The following is a 19,207-nucleotide window of genomic DNA, read 5'->3' on the forward strand; positions in this document are numbered from 1 at the left end:
ACCCCTGGAACCAATTTTAAAGTGCCTACAGCCAGCCCATTTTATTGTGTTAGGCCTTCGAAGCCTGTCTGCGGTCCCTCCTTCCACTAGGCCTCCACTGACCAGACCACTGCTGCCCGTGTACCCCTGGAACCAATTTTAAAGTGCCTACAGCCAGCCCATTTTATTGTGTTAGGCCTTCGAAGCCTGTCTGCGGTCCATACTTCCACTAGTCCTCCACTGACCAGACCACTGCTGCCCGTGTACCCCTGGAACCAATTTTAAAGTGCCTACAGCCAGCCCATTTTATTGTGTTAGGCCTTCGAAGCCTGTCTGCGGTCCATACTTTAAATACTCCTCCACTCACCACCAAGCTGCCTGCCCGTGTATCCATGTAACCGCTGTAAAACTGCCATGAGCCTATTGTTTGTTATGTTAGGCCTTTGATAGCCTGTCTGCGGTCCTTACTTTAAATACTCCTCCACTCACCACCTAGCTGCCTGTGTATCCATGTAACCGATGTAAAACTGCCATGACTGCCTACTGTTTGTTATTTTAGGCCTTTGATAGCCTGTCTGCGGCCCCTACTTGCAATACTCCTCCACTGACCACAATGCTGCCTGGAGTGCCTGCCTGTGTATCCATGTAACCGATGTAAAACTGCCATGACTGCCTACTGTTTGTTATTTTAGGCCTTTGATAGCCTGTCTGCGGCCCCTACTTGCAATACTCCTCCACTGAGCACAATGCTGCCTGGAGTGCCTGCCTGTGTATCCATGTAACCGATGTAAAACTGCCATGACTGCCTACTGTTTGTTATTTTAGGCCTTTGATAGCCTGTCTGCAGCCCCTACTTGCAATACTCCTCCACTGACCACACCAATGCTGCCCGTGTACCCCTGGAACCTATTTAAAAGTTCATAGAGCCTAGTTATATATTTTATTTACTATTAATAAGGCCATGATGGACTACGCTGTACCACGCTACAAGCTAACCAGTCGACACTTCTTTTGCGAGAAAAGCCATCCCAACCCTCCACCAGCATGTAGAAGACCGCATTGTCCATGCACTCTGGCAATCTGTGAGTACAAAGGTGCACCTGACAACAGACGCATGGACCTGTAGGCATGGCCACGGAAGATTACGTGTCCATTACGGCGCAATGGGTTAATGTGGTGGATGCATGGTCCACAGGGGACAGCCTACTAAGTCTGTCTGCAGTCCCTAATTCAAATTGTCCTCCACTGTCTAAATCGGAACTTCCACCTTCTGGCTTTCGGCCTATAGTATCAGAAATTAAACTGCATTTGGCCTTCAACTTTGGTTAGGGCCTACTAACGGCTTCTGCCCCTCCCTGGTGTTGTCCTCAACTAAATAAAGCTGAGCTTCAACCTTCCGGCTCTCATTAAGTGGTTTTTAAAAAAAAAAAATTGGTGGTTAGGGCCTACTAACGGCTTCTGCCCCTCCCTGGTGTTGTCCTCAACTAAATAAAGCTGAGCTTCAACCTTCCGGCTCTCATTATGTGGTTTAAAAAAAAAAAATGGTGGTTAGGGCCTACTAACGGCTTCTGCCCCTCCCTGGTGTTGTCCTCAACTAAATAAAGCTGAGCTTCAACCTTCCGGCTCTCATTAAGTGGTTTTAAAAAAAAAATGGTGGTTAGGGCCTACTAACGGCTTCTGCCCCTCCCTGGTGTTGTCCTCAACTAAATAAAGCTGAGCTTCAACCTTCCGGCTCTCATTAAGTGGTTTTTAAAAAAAAATGGTGGTTAGGGCCTACTAACGGCTTCTGCCCCTCCCTGGTGTTGTCCTCAACTAAATAAAGCTGAGCTTCAACCTTCCGGCTCTCATTATGTGGTTTTAAAAAAAAAATGGTGGTTAGGGCCTACTAACGGCTTCTGCCCCTCCCTGGTGTTGTCCTCAACTAAATAAAGCTGAGCTTCAACCTTCCGGCTCTCATTAAGTGGTTTTAAAAAAAAAAAAAATGGTGGTTAGGGCCTACTAACGGCTTCTGCCCCTCCCTGGTGTTGCCCTCAACTAAATAAAGCTGAGCTTCAACCTTCTGCTCCAAATTACCATTTTAAAAAATGCAATAGGCTTTTCCGGCCTACTAAAGGTGTCTGCCCCTCCCTGGTGTTGTCCTCAACTGAACAAAGCTGAGCTTCCACATTCTGGCTTTCGCCCTATACTATCAGATATTAAACTGCATTTGGCCTACTAGTGTGGTTAGGCCCTTGAAACAGTGTCTGCTGCTCTTGGGTTTGCTACTCCACTGAACAAAGCAATGCCGCCTGTTTAGTCCTGTTACCAATTTTGAACTGCATGTAGCCTACTTTATTCTTTGGCCCTATATCTGTTTCCTCCTCATCCTGCCCATTGCCCAGCCACTGCTAAATGAGTCTGCTGGTACATTGACCTAGACCACTACATTCCCCTTGTACTCTACACAGCCAGAATCTGACCCTGCTGAAAGTAAGGTTCCCCTTCCCGCATGTTATACCACCTTACACAGGGACAAAGAGGAAGGTGCAGATGAAAGTGCAGGTTCCTTCATCAGGTGGGGGGGCATACTCGTTGGCGACGTCACTGGCACAGGGCCCCTCAGAGTACGCAAAAGTGTCGCTGCTGGTGGGAGGCGCCCCCGCCATGCAAACACACCGCCGTACTTTGAGGGGCCCTGTGCCAGTGGCAATGCGAACGAGTGGGCCCCCCCTGCTTGCTCAGGATCACAGCACTTGCAACTTTTAAATACTTACCTTTCCCTGCAACACCGCCGTGACGTAGTCCGCATTTCCTGGGCCCACGAAAAACTTGAGCCAGCCCTACTCCCCCCACAACTTTCCCCCAATTCCTTATGCCCAACTATTATTATACAGTTAATTAAGATTGGCAAGCTTCAGAAACAAGAATGGATGTTTTTGGCATTAAAATGGGCACTGTAGGTGTTTTCCTGGCCTCCACTCACTGCCGACTATGCTTCCCCATTGACTTGCATTGGGTTTCGTGTTTCGGTCGATCCCCGACTTTTAGCGATAATCGGCCGACTGCACTCGACTCGACTCTGGACAAAATCGGGTTTCCCAAAACCCTACTCGATCTTAAAAAAATGAAAGTCGCTCAACCCTAGTAGCGACTTTTCCAGCTGTATGTAAAATGCCGCCATACAATGCCTAATACCTCTATACAGTACTCAAACAATAATTCTACCTGATGGTGCGCCCATAAAACTGTCATATATTACCAGCCCAATACTTATATTCAGTGCTCAAAAAATACAGCCATTCAGTGTCCAGATTACAGCCATATAGAGCTTTGCAAAGTAACTGAGACTGACAATGATGCGGCACAATTTGTTCATTTTAGCGCACCAATACTCTCATGCACTAAAGCACGCCAGGAAAGTGGCCATACGCATCAGGTGGCTGTTGTTTGACGATTGCAAAAAAAAGGAAAAAATGTTCCAGCTTCTGGTAAAATTTTCAGAGCAATCTTATTCCATCAAAAAACAATAAAAAATATGGTGGAGAGGAACAGGAGCAAACGACGCGTTTTGAACACGGTTGTTCTTTACCAAGATTATTTAGCTTGATAAAGAACAACCGTATTCGAAACGTGTTGCTTGCTCCTGTTCCTGTCCACCATATTTTTAATTGTTTTTTGATAGAATATAGATTGCTCTGACAATTTTACCAGAAGCTGGAACATTTTTTGCTTTTCTGCAATTGCTACACATGAGTGGTCGGCTCGCAGTTTCGTGCATGCTGGGCTTCTATAAACTTCATCGGTGAGCTGTCATTATCCTTTTCTGTTTTTAGCTGTTGTCTGAACATTTGTTCGGCAGAGAAATATCTCTTCCGTCTTTCCCATTGACATGAGCACTTGTCTTGTGTTTTCAAAGAAGAGGAGACATCCGCTACAGGCTTCTTCCATGAAAACAAAAGTATCAGCCTACGAATTTCCAACATCTGTTGGGGAAAGTCGCAAGAACCCATACACATCAGATGGTCAGGCAGTCCCATTCAAAATTGTGGTTTTGGACGACCTTCATCTAATGTGTATAGTTTAAATGACCACTCTGCAGACTGCTAAAACTGGCATTGGTGCAGAATACTGGGAACCCATGGAAAAAGGAGGCCCGGAGCAGCTGCCCAATTCTCATTATCCAACCCAGTCCTAGTAAATTAATCGTTGTTACTATTTTATAGTCCAGAAGAAGTAGAGGGAGTCCAGCATCACAATCATGGTAAATACTGCATTCTCAGTGTGAACGAGTACATAGAGATACATGAAGTTAAAATATCATGATAGAAAAATTAAAATTCCATCTTCCTACTACTTTAGAGTCCTTTGATCCTGTGGGCAATTGTTGATATCTCAGTGATTCTCGGATACCAGGGATATCTCACAGGCACCTACGGGTACTGTCTCACAGTGGCACTTTTGTCGCTACGACGGTACGATCCGTGACGTTCCAGCGATATCCATACGATATCGCTGTGTCTGACACGCAGCAGCGATCAGGGACCCTGCTGAGAATCATACGTCGTAGCAGATCGTTTGGAACTTTCTTTCGTCGCTGGATCTCCCGCTGTCATCGTTGGATCGGTGTGTGTGACACCGATCCAACGATGCGTTCGCTTGTAACCAGGGTAAACATCGGGTTACTAAGCGCAGGGCCACGCTTAGTAACCCGATGTTTACCCTGGTTACCATCGTAAAAGTAAAAAAAAAAAAACAGTACATACTCACATTCCGGTGTCCGTCAGGTCCCTAGCCGTCTGCTTCCCGCTCTGACTGACTGCCGGCCGGAAAGTAAGAGCAGAGCACAGCGGTGACGTCACCGCTGTGATCTGCTTTCACTTTACGGCGGCACTCAGTCAGAGCGGGAAGCAGACTGCAAGGGACCTGAAGGACACCGGAATGTGAGTATGTACTGTTTGGTTTTTTTTACTTTTACGATGGTAACCAGGGTAAACATCGGGTTACTAAGCGTGGCCCTGCGCTTAGTAACCCGATGTTTACCCTGGTTACCCGGGGCCTTCGGCATCGTTGGTCGCTGGAGAGCGGTCTGTGTGACAGCTCTCCAGCGACCACACAACGACTTTCCAATGATCACGGCCAGGTCGTATCGCTGGTCGTGATCGTTGGAAAGTTGCAGAGTGTGACAGTACCCGTAGGTATCAGGGATATCTCTCAGACTAATGATAACATGGCACCTACCACAGTAAGGACAGAGATATCGTATCTACAATGATAAAAAAGACAATGCAGTGTGTGGGGACAGGGATCGATGCGCTAATGATGTATGAGGACAATTACTACTGCCGGAAATGTTGGGAAATTTTATATGTTGGAGGGTGATCCTTGACCTGCGGCGTCTTCTTCTAGAGAGGCGGATATGATGCTGTCTTGGTTGGACTTGTGAGATTGGTCTCTGTGCTTGTGGCAGCTCTAGCAATGGATAAAGCGGGCAGGAAACTCCTCCTTTTTATATCTGGTAAGCATGTGAATCTAATCAATGCTTCTCTATGGACTCCACACATGGTGCCCTCTTCATCTGTCTCTTCTACCTTGTATGCCAGGTTCTCTGATGTTGGTGTCCTCTCTCTCCATGGGATTGTACATTCATTTCACGGTAGACATGAATAACAATTCCACCAACCTGACTGTAACTGCGAATGACCCGCATACCAATGATGCTCAAGTTAACTATTTGGAAATCATCCCCCTTGTATGTATCATGTTGTATATCTTAGGTAAGTGACCTGGTGGCGCGTACGCTCAACCTCATGTGATACCCTCCCTAGACAGGTGCGGCCCATCTGTTCTGTTCATGGCTCTATATACCTATCTATGGAGAGTAACTTGCCTCAATATGACCATCCGGGTCCGACATGTATGGAGTCCAACATTGTTGGAGACCAAAAGGTGCCCATCAGATGTCTGTGCACCTCTATAGAGTGTAGAAGTGTTACTGCATTGCTTATGAAGTTATGGATAAACCTGTTATACTCTTTTGAGCCCAATGTTTTTTTTTTATCTCAGTTCGGTGATCAAAAACACATTAAACTATCCCTACTTGTAAAAAGAGACCTTCGATGACTTATCTTCTTGCTGGAACCTCTAGCAATCATCTGTAATCCGTAGCAAAACTATTCAATTTCCTTTCAGTGCCTTTAGAGGGGATTGGAAGTATTAAACAATGCCTATTTTTTTTTTGGGCTGCCTGTGTGATGCAGGACAGGATGGGTTCTTCAGAGAAAGAGACGTTCCTTTGTGACCACTCTCCTCTTTGGACAAGAGATGAGAATTCTGAACAGAGAGGTCCCCTTTTTATTTAATCTAAATTAACTAATGGGGTTTATAAAAATGTGCACAACCCATTAAGTGAATGCTCTATGGGCAGTTGAGTAATCAGAATTTTCGGTACCTGTTTCACTGTAATAACACTATCTCCTCTTCAGGTTATGCTTTTGGCTGGGGACCAATCACCTGGCTTCTCATGTCTGAGATCCTACCACTGAAAGCTCGAGGAATGGCTTCAGGCCTCTGCGTGATGGTCAGTTGGATCACCGGCTTTGTACTCACCGAAGCTTTCCTGCCTGTTGTGGTGAGTACCAGTGAAGGAACTTGAGCCATGCCATAGGTCCTACTTATACAGCACAGTTCCGTCGGGTTGGTGGTTGGGTTGAAGTCTACTCTATGAAAATGTAGGAAATATCTTCTTACGTTGCGGGTGGCGTTGTTCATTATGAGACTTATGGGCCCTGATTTTCAGAAGGGACACCTTGGTTCCGCTGGTTGTGTCTATGGTCATAACATTCATCATATAAAGAATTAGAATATCCCAACATAAATTTGTCCATACACCTTCAATAGCTGTTGACTCCCCATATACGGTACATGCTTTCTTGACTCAACCGAGCATGCATGTGTTTTTAATTGGGACAGACAGTGATCTTACCCTCCTCCAACTCCCAAAAGGATCATGCATTAAAATTTAGCTTCTTTCGCCTGGCATCTGCCACTTGGGGAGAATTGGGAAGCCTCTGTACCCCAAAATTAGGATATTTGGCTGACTTTTCTCTAATGTGTATGAAGGCCTTAACAACCAACAGCTCCAATGTCAAAGTCCTTGTCTTCTAAGATAGGTAATAGGATGGCAATGTAGTGTATATGTGGTTAAATTTTTCTGACCTTGGGTCTCATTAGAAAGTCTTATACTTGATGCCGTGATAAATTGATTCAAAATTTTCATTTTTTCACAGAACGCCTTTAATCTGGAGACTCCGTTCTTCTTCATCACAATCATCTGCGTGTGCTGCATCATCTTCACTTATTTCTATGTCCCAGAAACCAAGGGACGAACTCTGGAACAAATTGAATTCTACTTCCGAACTGGTCGACGTTCCTTCATCAAGTAGCCACCAGAGGGGCTGGTAGACCGCCATTCTGGCTATATACCAAAAGCGGAAGAGGCAGTGTACCTTGGAATGGCCCTTTAAATGGAACTGGATGTGTTTTACGCCCAATAATCTAATATTAATGCCTTATGCATAGGGTAGTCCTTCAATTTCAAAGACCCAGGAGTGTCCAGTTACGCCGTTTTTCAAATATGCAAGTAATCTGACTAACAGAGGAGGTTTTGTCACTGGCAGTGGCTAACTTTATGGCTTTCATGAAATCACAATAAACTCTGATTATTTGCTGGGGGCTGATGGCAGAAACATCGCTGACATATAAGGGTCATTACGATATGAGCAGAGACGTTCTTTACCACTGCTTATGTGGCAACAGGAAATTTAACTACAAAATAAAAAAACAACAACCATATACAAATCTGATCTGTAATGAACTACCTGCAAGCCACAGGATAACATCTACTATAGATATATTATGCTCTTTAAAGGGCAAGTACAGATTAAATAATGGGGGAGTTTTATAAAGACTGGTGCTGATGCCCATAACAACCAGTCAGGTCTCAGTTCCACTTGATCTGAACATTGGAAGCAGCAGAAAGAGAAGTTAAAAGCTGCATAATTGCATATATGCAAAATGCATATGACGAACCAGCAAGCACAGAGGAATCCTGACAGTGTTCATGTTACATACTGTTTGGATTCGGCATCATACACTGCCTGACAAAAACTAGCCCTGGCCCAGAAAATACATAATGTAGAAACAAATTCAGTGACTCCTCTGTGTTATTTTCTAAGATCGAAGTTGTTCACTTTTCCTTTTATTGTCTTTCTAACCCAGACAGCCATGCTGACTTTTTCCATCCAAGAACCGTCCATGCAGAATGTAACACAATTACATCTTTAGCGCATCACTTTTCCAGCACTCTCCCAACTTTTGTCACCCCCTGCGCAGACCTCAACTGCTTCCCTTATGCATACTGCCATAGACAGTAAGGGTACCGTTACACTAAACGATTTACCAACGATCACGACCAGCGATACGACCTGGCCATGATCGTTAGTAAGTCGTTGTGTGGTCGCTGGAGAGCTGTCACACAGACAGCTCTCCAGCGACCAACGATGCCGAAGTCCCCAGGTAACCAGGGTAAACATCGGGTTACTAAGCGCAGGGCCGCGCTTAGTAACCCGATGTTTACACTGGTTACCATTGTAAATGTAAAAAAAAAAAAAAACACTACATACTCACATTCCGATGTCCGTCAGGTCCCTCGCCGTCTGCTTCCCGCACTCACTGTGTCAGTGCCGGCCGTAAAGCACAGCACAGCGGTGACGTCACCGCTGTGCTCTGCTTTTACTTTACGGCCGGCGCTCACAGTCAGTGCGGGAAGCCGTCGGCGAGGCACGTGACAGGCACCGGAATGTAAGTATGTAGTGGTTTTTTTTTTACATTTACAATGGTAACCAGGGTAAACATCGGGTTACTAAGCGCGGCCCTGCGCTTAGTAACCCGATGTTTAAAAAAGAAAGGAATGTCCAGCTTCACCGAATCCGTAAAAAAGAGTTTTCTTTACAAACTTTCACAAACTTTAAACATGGAGGATACAGACTTCAGCACAACCATGTCATGATTAAGGGAGCTTAGTCTCCAGAAACGCGTTGAGATTCTTACCCATATGGTTGTGCTGAAGTCTGTATCCTCCATGTTTAAAGTTTGTGAATAAAGAAAACTCTTTTTTACGGATTCGGTGAAGCTGGACATTCCTTTCTTTTTTGGACTTTATACGCCTGGACACAGCGGGTCCGTGCTCCCGAGGTTTGGTTCTTGCATCACGGGTGAGCTGGTTTATATTCCTTCAACCCGATGTTTACCCTGGTTACAAGCGAACACATCGCTGGATCGGTGTCACACACACCGATCCAGCGATGACAGCGGGTGATCCAGCGACGAAAGAAAGTTTCAAACGATCTGCTACGATGTACGATTCTCAGCGGGGTCCCTGATCGCAGTAGCGTGTCAGACACAACGAGATCGTATGTATATCGCTGGAACGTCACGGATCGTGCCGTCGTAGCGACCAAAGTGCCACTGTGAGACGGTACCCTTACAATATCACTTATCTCCTCTTCACAATGTAAGGCTGCGCAATGTACTGCGTGGCTGTGCAATATACTACATGTGCTGTGCTATACACTACGCATACATATTCTAGAATACCCGATGCGTTAGAATATAAATTTGCACAAACAAAAACAGTTTTTGGTTACCATATTTCCCTATAAAAAACTGTTTTGGCTACTGAACCTCCCTACCAAAAATGCTATAAAATCTATCAAAATGTTGTATGTAATCCTATATGGTAATAATAATAACATCTGCTCCCCAGGCAAAAAAAATTGTGCCCACAAAAAAATATTACAAAAAGTTATGGGTGTCAGAAAATGGTGGCCCAATCCAAAATTTTGTTTTTAAAATGTTCTACATATTTTTACCCACTAAAATATAATAAAAACTTACCGTGTATGAGTTTGGTATCATTGTAATCATGGTGAACTAGAGAAATTTGTTGACAAGTCATTTTTATTGCCCATTGAACGCTGTAAAAACATAATTCAACGGACAATGGCAGAATTGCAGGGGTTTTTTCACCTTTTCACCACACCTGTAATTTTTTTTCATGTTATTAGCTACATCATATGGTAACAATTAATATTATCATTCAAAATTATGTTTATAGGACGGAAAAATAAAAAAAGGTATGGCTCTTGGCAAGGAAAAAGAAAAAGTGTAAAAACGAATATGGAATTCTATGGGAAAAGGTAGTAATGAGAAGAATATGTAGGAATCCACAGAAAGAAAGGGACCTCAAGGGTCATCGTGTCCAGTGGTGTAACTAAAGTCTGAGGACCCCGGTGCAACATTTGGACCGGGCCCCCCATCCAGATACATATATATATGTGTAATACATATATTCTCCATACTGGTATGTATGTAATTCCTACTGGTGTGTGTGTGTTAAACCCAAAAGAGAAAAATAGCGGAAGCTTTTTTTGATTATAAAAATGCATAACAAGTTTATTGAAGTAGCAATACAAAACATTAAAAACACACACAAAAAACGTGTTAAAGACGATAAAATACAAAGACACCAAAATGTGCCTGGCCCTCATATGATTATAGCGTCCATAATAAATATTGATTACTACCCAGGATGTATGAAATAACAAAAAACACCTCCTAATTGTAAGGTCTCACAGCACACCATCAGATAGTCTAAGGAGAGTATGTATTAAGTAGATATGGCAAGATAACCGATATCTACATGCTGTATCTCAGCTCTCTGAGCCTAAGAGAGGGTAACCAAAAGGAGCATGTCTCACCTGGGTATGGAGGGACCACGGCACGCACCCCGACGCACGTTTCGCCGCTGTCGCACCCTGCTTTCTCAAGGGGGAAGTGTGGTGTGGAAAAGATTGCAGGACCTTAAATCCCCATGGAAACTGGTCACATGGGCATCAGGTGACCTCCCCCAAACACCGCTGTGTATGTACGGCGCATGCGCCTGTCATCGTCCTGGTTAACCCGCCCCCGCCCGGACCAGTCTAGCTAAGTGCACGAACGGGAATAAGTAAACCCGGTCCTGCATGTCGCCGGACACCGCCGGACAGGGAGGGGGGAAGCAGCGACGATCGACCTGCGCACGCGCACCACAGCTGAACGAGGAGTGTCACACTGTACATATATGCTAAATACAGCTAAGTGTACATAACTACAAACAGAATTCATCACTACTAACACCTAAACTGCTGTGAGGCCATAATGTGTACATATAATATAAGGTAAATTAGCCAAAACAGATCATAGTTCTAAGTAAGGTGCTGAGGTTATTTCTTCAGTTTTTTCTGTAGAGATGACGATTGAAGGAGATCATAATGACGCCCTTTCTTCTTTAAGGAACCTAATATTATGTATGACAAATATAAAAAACTGTTAAAAACAAACATACTCACACCAATTAAAAACAAGTGCCACGGATTGATTATGGAAAAGGGTATTCAAGCCAGAAAAAGACATCACTACAATAAGGGGCTAAAACTGAGAGCATCATTTAAACCGGCTGGCTTCATTGTTCCCAAGGTCACGATCCATTTTGTCTCGCGTTGTGCCAGCAATTTTTTAACGTTGCCACCTCTAATGCCCATATGTACCACCTCTATACCCCTCACCAGAAACTCTTTGGGGTTACAATTATGGACCATCCCGAAATGTTTCGGGATTGTCTTAAGGGTTGACACATCTTCCTCTGTCTTTGCTGCGACAATATCCCTGACATGTTCTCTTACGCGTACTCGCAGCTCCCGGGATGTTAGGCCTATATAGATTAACTGACAGCTGCATGTAGCATAATAAATAACGTTCGTAGTATTGCAAGAGATATATTCCCTAATCATATATTCTTTACCTTCCACTGAGTTGAATTTAGTGGTTCGAAGGATATTGCTACATGCCAGGCAGTGGCCACATTTAAAGCAGCCCTGTTTTGGTTTTGAGCAACCAAAGGGATTTACTCTAGGTGCAACATAATGACTTGTTATAAGTAAATCTTTGAGATTTTTGGATCTACGAGGAGTCATGAGTGGTCTATCTGTCACAAAACGTCTAAGTGAGGGTTCAGCACCCAAGACCGACCAGTGTTTTGCTAATATGTCCCGCATGTTATCCCACTCATGATTATATACCGAGATATAACGAATCCTATCCTCCTGCTTAGTCTTCTTATTTTTGTGGTATAACAATGAATCCCGAGACACCGACCTTGCTCTATTGTACCCATTTTTAATACTTCTCTGGCTGTAACCTCTTTGTGTGAACCTGTCCCTAAGATCCATAGCCTGTCTTTTGAATTTTTGGTCTGTCGAGCAAATACGCCTCACCCTCAGAAACTGTCCAACCGGGACGGCCCTCACAGTGGCTAAACTATGTGCAGACTTAGCATGCAATAGAGCATTCACTGATGTTTTTTTACGGTATACATCAGTCTGAATCGTGGATAACGAATCCACTTCCAGACTGATGTCAAGAAAATCAATTTTATGGTAATCATACCTATATGTCAATTTGATGTTAAAGATGTTATTGTTCAGTGTTGCCATGAAGTCATCCAGCTGCTGCACCGTCCCCCGCCAAAAAATAGGACGTCGTCAATATAACGCATCCAACACAGCACATGGTCGGCGGCCCCTGCCCCTGCGTCTCCAAAAACCAACCTCTCCCAGTACCCCAAGAAGAGGTTGGCGTACGCAGGGGCACAGGCCGCACCCATGGCCGCGCCACGTTTTTGTTGGTAAAATTGATCTTTAAAGGTGAAAAAGTTATGGTTGAGGACAAAATGCAGCAGCTCTAAAATGAATTCACATAGAGGGCCGCCCAGGTTGGAGGTCCCAAGGAAGAAACGGACCGCCCGCAGACCATCATCATGGTCTATACAGGTGTATAACGTCTCTACATCTGCAGTGACCAATAGAGTCCCTGTTTCTATAGAGACGCCGTCAATCCTACCCAGGACATCCGTGGTGTCCTTTACAAAAGAGGGCAAAGTTTCAACTAATGTTTTAAGATAAAAATCAATGAACTTACAAGCATGATCACACAGTCCATCTATCCCTGAGACGATCGGACGTCCTGGAGGATTGACGGCGTCTGTCATGAATCCCCAATGGCTAGGGATAGCACAGGATAAGCAAAGTATAATAAATATCGGACGAGCTCTAGGGTGATGGAACCTGGGCTGACCGCTGCCCTACGCCTGACAAACGCAACTAGAGATAGCCAGGGAGCGTGCCTACGTTGGTTCTAGACGCCACGCACCAGCCTAAGAGCTAACTAGTACTGCAGAGAAAACAAGACCTCACTTGCCTCCAGAGGAATTAACCCCAAAGATATAGTTGCCTCCCACATGTATTGACGGTGAAATGAGAGGAAGGCACATACATAGAGATGATGTATATAGCTTTAGCAAATAGAGGCCCGCTGAAAACTAGAAAGCAGAATGACACAAAAGGGGACTGAGCGGTCAGCAAAAAACCCTAATCAAAAAACCATCCTGAGATTACAAGAACCCATGTGCCAACTCATGGCACATGGGGAGAACCTCAGTCCACTAGAGCAACCAGCTAACAAAGAGACATTCTAAGCAAGCTGGACAAAAAAAACAAACAACTGAAAATCAGCACTTAGCTTATCCTGAAAGATCTGGGAGCAGGTAGGCAGGAACCAAACAGAGCACATCTGAACACATTGATAGCCGGCAAGGGAAATGACAGAGAGGCCAGGTAAAATAGGAAACACCCAGCCTCTGATGGACAGATGGAAACCAAAGGCCGCAACCCACCAAAGTCACCCAGTACAAGCAGTAACCACCAGAGGGAGCCCGCAAACAGAATCCACAACAGTACCCCCCCCTTGAGGAGGGGTCACCGAACCCTCACGAGAACCCCCAGGGCGATCAGGGTGAGCACTATGGAAGGCGCGGACCAAATCAGTCGCATGAACATCGGAGGCGACCACCCAGGAATTGTCCTCCTGACCATAACCCTTCCAGTTAACCAAATACTGGAGTTTGCGTCTGGAAACACGAGAATCCAAGATCTTTTCAACAACATACTCCAATTCTCCCTCCACCAGCACCGGAGCAGGAGGCTCGACCGAAGGAACAACAGGCACCTCATACCTCCGCAACAACGACCGATGGAACACATTATGAATAGCGAACGATGCTGGGAGATCCAAACGGAAAGATACAGGGTTAAGAATCTCCGAGATCCTATAAGGACCGATGAACCGAGGCTTGAACTTAGGAGAAGAGACCTTCATAGGGACAAAACGAGAAGACAACCACACCAAGTCCCCAACAAGAAGTCGGGGACCCACGCGGCGACGGCGATTAGCAAACTGCTGAGTCTTCTCCTGAGATAACTTCAAATTGTCCACCACCTGATTCCAAATGTGATGTAGCCTGTCCACCACCACGTCCACCCCAGGACAATCCGAAGACTCCACCTGACCAGAGGAAAAACGAGGATGAAACCCTGAATTACAAAAAAAAGGAGAGACCAACGTGGCCGAACTAGCCCGATTATTAAGAGCAAATTCGGCCAGTGGCAAAAAAGCAACCCAGTCATCCTGATCAGCAGAAACAAAACACCTCAAATAAGTTTCCAAGGTCTGATTAGTTCGCTCCGTCTGGCCATTCGTCTGAGGATGGAATGCAGACGAGAAAGACAAATCAATGCCCATCTTGGCACAAAACGTCCGCCAAAATCTAGACACAAACTGGGATCCCCTGTCAGAAACGATATTCTCCGGAATCCCATGCAAACGAACCACGTTCTGAAAAAACAAAGGAACCAACTCAGAGGAGGAGGGCAACTTAGGCAAGGGCACCAAATGAACCATCTTAGAAAAGCGGTCACACACAACCCAGATAACGGACATTTTCTGTGAAACCGGGAGATCAGAAATAAAATCCATGGAAATGTGCGTCCAAGGCCTCTTCGGGATGGGCAAGGATAACAACAACCCACTAGCCCGTGAACAGCAAGGCTTAGCTCGAGCACACACTTCACAAGACTGCACAAAGGTACGCACATCCCTAGACAAGGAAGGCCACCAAAAAGACCTGGCCACCAAGTCTCTTGTACCAAATATTCCAGGATGACCAGCCAACACAGAAGAATGGACCTCGGAGATAACTCTACTGGTCCAATCATCCGGAACAAACAGTCTTTCTGGTGGACATCGATCCAGTTTATCCACCTGAAACTCCTGCAATGCGCGTCGCAAGTCTGGGGATACGGCGGACAATATTACCCCATCCCTAAGGATACCAGCAGGCCCAGTGTCCCCAGGAGAGTCAGGCACAAAACTCCTGGAAAGAGCATCTGCCTTCACATTCTTTGAACCTGGCAGGTATGAAACCACGAAATTGAAACGAGAAAAAAATAACGACCAACGAGCCTGTCTAGGATTCAAACGCCTGGCAGACTCAAGGTAAATGAGATTCTTGTGATCAGTCAAGACCACCACGCGATGTTTAGCACCCTCAAGCCAATGACGCCACTCCTCAAATGCCCACTTCATGGCCAAAAGCTCCCGATTACCCACATCATAATTACGCTCGGCGGGCGAGAATTTTCTAGAGAAGAAAGCACATGGCTTCATCACCGAGCCACTAGAACTTCTCTGTGACAAAACCGCCCCCGCTCCAATCTCGGAAGCATCAACCTCCACCTGGAAAGGAAGTGAAACATCTGGTTGACACAACACAGGAGCAGAAGAAAACCGGCGCTTAAGTTCCCGAAAGGCCTCCGCGGCCGCAGGAGACCAATCAGCAACATCAGCACCCTTTTTAGTCAAATCAGTCAAAGGTTTAACAATACTGGAAAAATTAGCAATGAACCGACGATAAAAATTAGCAAACCCCAAGAACTTCTGAAGGCTCTTAACAGATGTAGGTTGTGTCCAGTCACAAATAGCCTGAACCTTAACGGGATCCATCTCAATAGTAGAAGGAGAAAAAATGTACCCCAAAAAAGAAATCTTCTGGACTCCGAAGAGACACTTTGAGCCCTTCACAAACAGAGAATTGGCCCGCAAAACCTGAAACACCTTCCTGACCTGTAGAACATGAGACTCCCAGTCATCAGAAAACACCAAAATATCATCCAAATACACAATCATAAACTTATCCAGATATTCACGGAAAATATTGTGCATAAAGGACTGAAAGACTGACGGAGCATTGGAGAGTCCAAAAGGCATTACCAAATACTCAAAATGGCCCTCAGGCGTATTAAATGCGGTTTTCCACTCATCACCCTGTTTTATCCGCACCAGATTATACGCACCACGAAGATCTATTTTAGTGAACCACCTAGCCCCCTTAATGCGAGCAAACAAATCAGTAAATAATGGCAATGGATACTGGTATTTGACTGTAATCTTATTCAGAAGGCGATAATCTATACAAGGCCTCAGGGAACCATCTTTTTTTGCCACGAAAAAAAAACCTGCTCCCAGAGGGGACGAAGATGGACGAATATGTCCCTTTTCCAAGGACTCCTTAATATAATTCCGCATAGCAGTATGCTCTGGCAGTGACAGATTAAATAAACGACCCTTAGGGAACTTACTGCCAGGAATCAATTCTATAGCACAGTCACACTCTCTATGGGGAGGGAGCGAATTGAGCTTAGGCTCCTCAAAAACATCCCTATAATCCGACAAAAACGCAGGGATCTCCGAAGGAGTAGATGAAGCTATAGAAATCGGAGGTGCATCATCATGAACCCCGTGACATCCCCAGCTTAGCACAGACATTGTTTTCCAGTCCAGGACAGGATTATGAGTTTGTAACCATGGCAGACCAAGCACTAGTACATCATGTAAATTATACAGTACAAGGAAGCGAATCACCTCCTGATGAACGGGAGTCATGCGCATGGTCACTTGTGTCCAATACTGCGGTTTATTCATAGCCAATGGTGTAGAATCAATTCCTTTCAGAGGAATAGGAACTTCCAGAGGCTCTAGACTAAAACCGCAGCGTTTAGCAAATGACCAATCCATAAGACTCAGGGCAGCGCCTGAATCCACATAGGCATCGACGGAAATGGAAGACAGTGAAAAAATCAGAGTCACAGACAAAATGAACTTAGACTGCAGAGTATCAATGGCAAAAGATTTATCAACCCTTTTTGTGCGTTTAGAGCATGCTGATATAACATGAGCTGAATCACCACAATAAAAACACAAACCATTTTTCCGCCTATAATTTTGCCGTTCACTTCTGGACTGAATTCTATCACATTGCATAGTCTCAGGTGCCTGTTCAGAAGACACCGCCAACTGGTGCACGGGTTTGCGCTCCCGTAAACGCCGATCAATCTGAATGGCCATAGCCATAGACTCATTCAGACCTGTAGGCGCAGGGAACCCCACCATAATATCCTTAATGGCCTCAGAAAGACCATTTCTGAAGTTTGCAGCCAGGGCGCACTCATTCCACTGAGTAAGCACCGACCATTTCCGAAATTTCTGACAATATATTTCCGCTTCATCATGCCCCTGAGAGAGGGCTAATAAAGCCTTTTCAGCCTGAATCTCTAGGTTAGGTTCCTCATAGAGCAATCCCAATGCCAGAAAAAACGCATCCACACTGAGCAACGCAGGATCCCCTGGTGCCAATGCAAATGCCCAATTCTGAGGGTCGCCCCGTAGGAACGATATAACAATCTTGACCTGTTGAGCAGGGTCTCCAGAGGAGCGAGATTTCAAAGAGAGAAACAATTTACAATTGTTCCTGAAATTCAGGAAGGTAGATCTATCTCCAGAAAAAAACTCTGGAATAGGAATTCTAGGTTCAGACATGGGAGTGTGAACAACGAAATCCTGTATGTTTTGAACCTTTGCAGCGAGATTACTCAGGCTGGAAGCCAAACTCTGGACATCCATGATAAACAGCTAAGATCAGAGCCATTCAAGGGTTAAGAGGAGGTAAGAAGCAGCTAGACAGCAATTAAGGGCTAGGCAGCAAAACTCTGAAGGAAAAAAAAAAATAAATTTCCTTGAACACTTCTTTTTCTCCTGCTTCAGCCCAAACAATTAACACTTTGTGGGCCGGCTATACTGTCATGAATCCCCAATGGCTAGGGATAGCACAGGATAAGCAAAGTATAATAAATATCGGACGAGCTCTAGGGTGATGGAACCTGGGCTGACCGCTGCCCTACGCCTGACAAACGCAACTAGAGATAGCCAGGGAGCGTGCCTACGTTGGTTCTAGACGCCACGCACCAGCCTAAGAGCTAACTAGTACTGCAGAGAAAACAAGACCTCACTTGCCTCCAGAGGAATTAACCCCAAAGATATAGTTGCCTCCCACATGTATTGACGGTGAAATGAGAGGAAGGCACATACATAGAGATGATGTATATAGCTTTAGCAAATAGAGGCCCGCTGAAAACTAGAAAGCAGAATGACACAAAAGGGGACTGAGCGGTCAGCAAAAAACCCTAATCAAAAAACCATCCTGAGATTACAAGAACCCATGTGCCAACTCATGGCACATGGGGAGAACCTCAGTCCACTAGAGCAACCAGCTAACAAAGAGACATTCTAAGCAAGCTGGACAAAAAAACCAAACAACTGAAAATCAGCACTTAGCTTATCCTGAAAGATCTGGGAGCAGGTAGGCAGGAACCAAACAGAGCACATCTGAACACATTGATAGCCGGCAAGGGAAATGACAGAGAGGCCAGGTAAAATAGGAAACACCCAGCCTCTGATGGACAGATGGAAACCAAAGGCCGCAACCCACCAAAGTCACCCAGTACCAGCAGTAACCACCAGAGGGAGCCCGCAAACAGAATCCACAACAGGCGTCCTTATGTACTTTCGGAAGTAGGTACAAGGTCGGTGTCTTGGGAAAAGGGACTGTTAAGCCATCTAGAATCTTCTTATTGATAATTCCTGAGTCAAAAGCCCGAACCAGAATTTTCTGAAGCTGAATTGAGAAAGACACCACTGGATTATAGCTCAATTTGTTATACACATTAGTATCACGCAACTGGCGAAGAGCCTCCCGCTCGTATTTGACAATGGGCCAGACTACAATTCGGGATGGTCCATAATTGTAACCCCAAAGAGTTTCTGGTGAGGGGTATAGAGGTGGTACATATGGGCATTAGAGGTGGCAACGTTAAAAAATTGCTGGCACAACGCGAGACAAAATGGATCGTGACCTTGGGAACAA

At 45.1% G+C, this 19,207-nt stretch overlaps 1 protein-coding gene across 2 annotated transcripts in view; it reads left to right on the forward strand.

Moving 5' to 3' along the window:
- Positions 1-8,568, forward strand: part of LOC143805251 (solute carrier family 2, facilitated glucose transporter member 6-like) — a 59,182-nt gene extending 50,614 nt beyond the window's left edge. For both annotated transcript variants that reach the window (XM_077284339.1, XM_077284340.1), the window contains exons 7-10: positions 5,365-5,473; positions 5,559-5,732; positions 6,441-6,586; positions 7,245-8,568. In XM_077284339.1, the coding sequence (XP_077140454.1) occupies positions 5,365-5,473; positions 5,559-5,732; positions 6,441-6,586; positions 7,245-7,400 (585 nt within the window). In that variant the 3' untranslated portion in view covers positions 7,401-8,568. The remainder of the gene's footprint in view (positions 1-5,364; positions 5,474-5,558; positions 5,733-6,440; positions 6,587-7,244) is intronic.
- Positions 8,569-19,207: the final 10,639 nt, after the last annotated feature.

Source organism: Ranitomeya variabilis, chromosome 2, assembly GCF_051348905.1.
Source record: "Ranitomeya variabilis isolate aRanVar5 chromosome 2, aRanVar5.hap1, whole genome shotgun sequence".
NCBI classification, from domain to species: Eukaryota; Metazoa; Chordata; class Amphibia; order Anura; family Dendrobatidae; genus Ranitomeya; species Ranitomeya variabilis.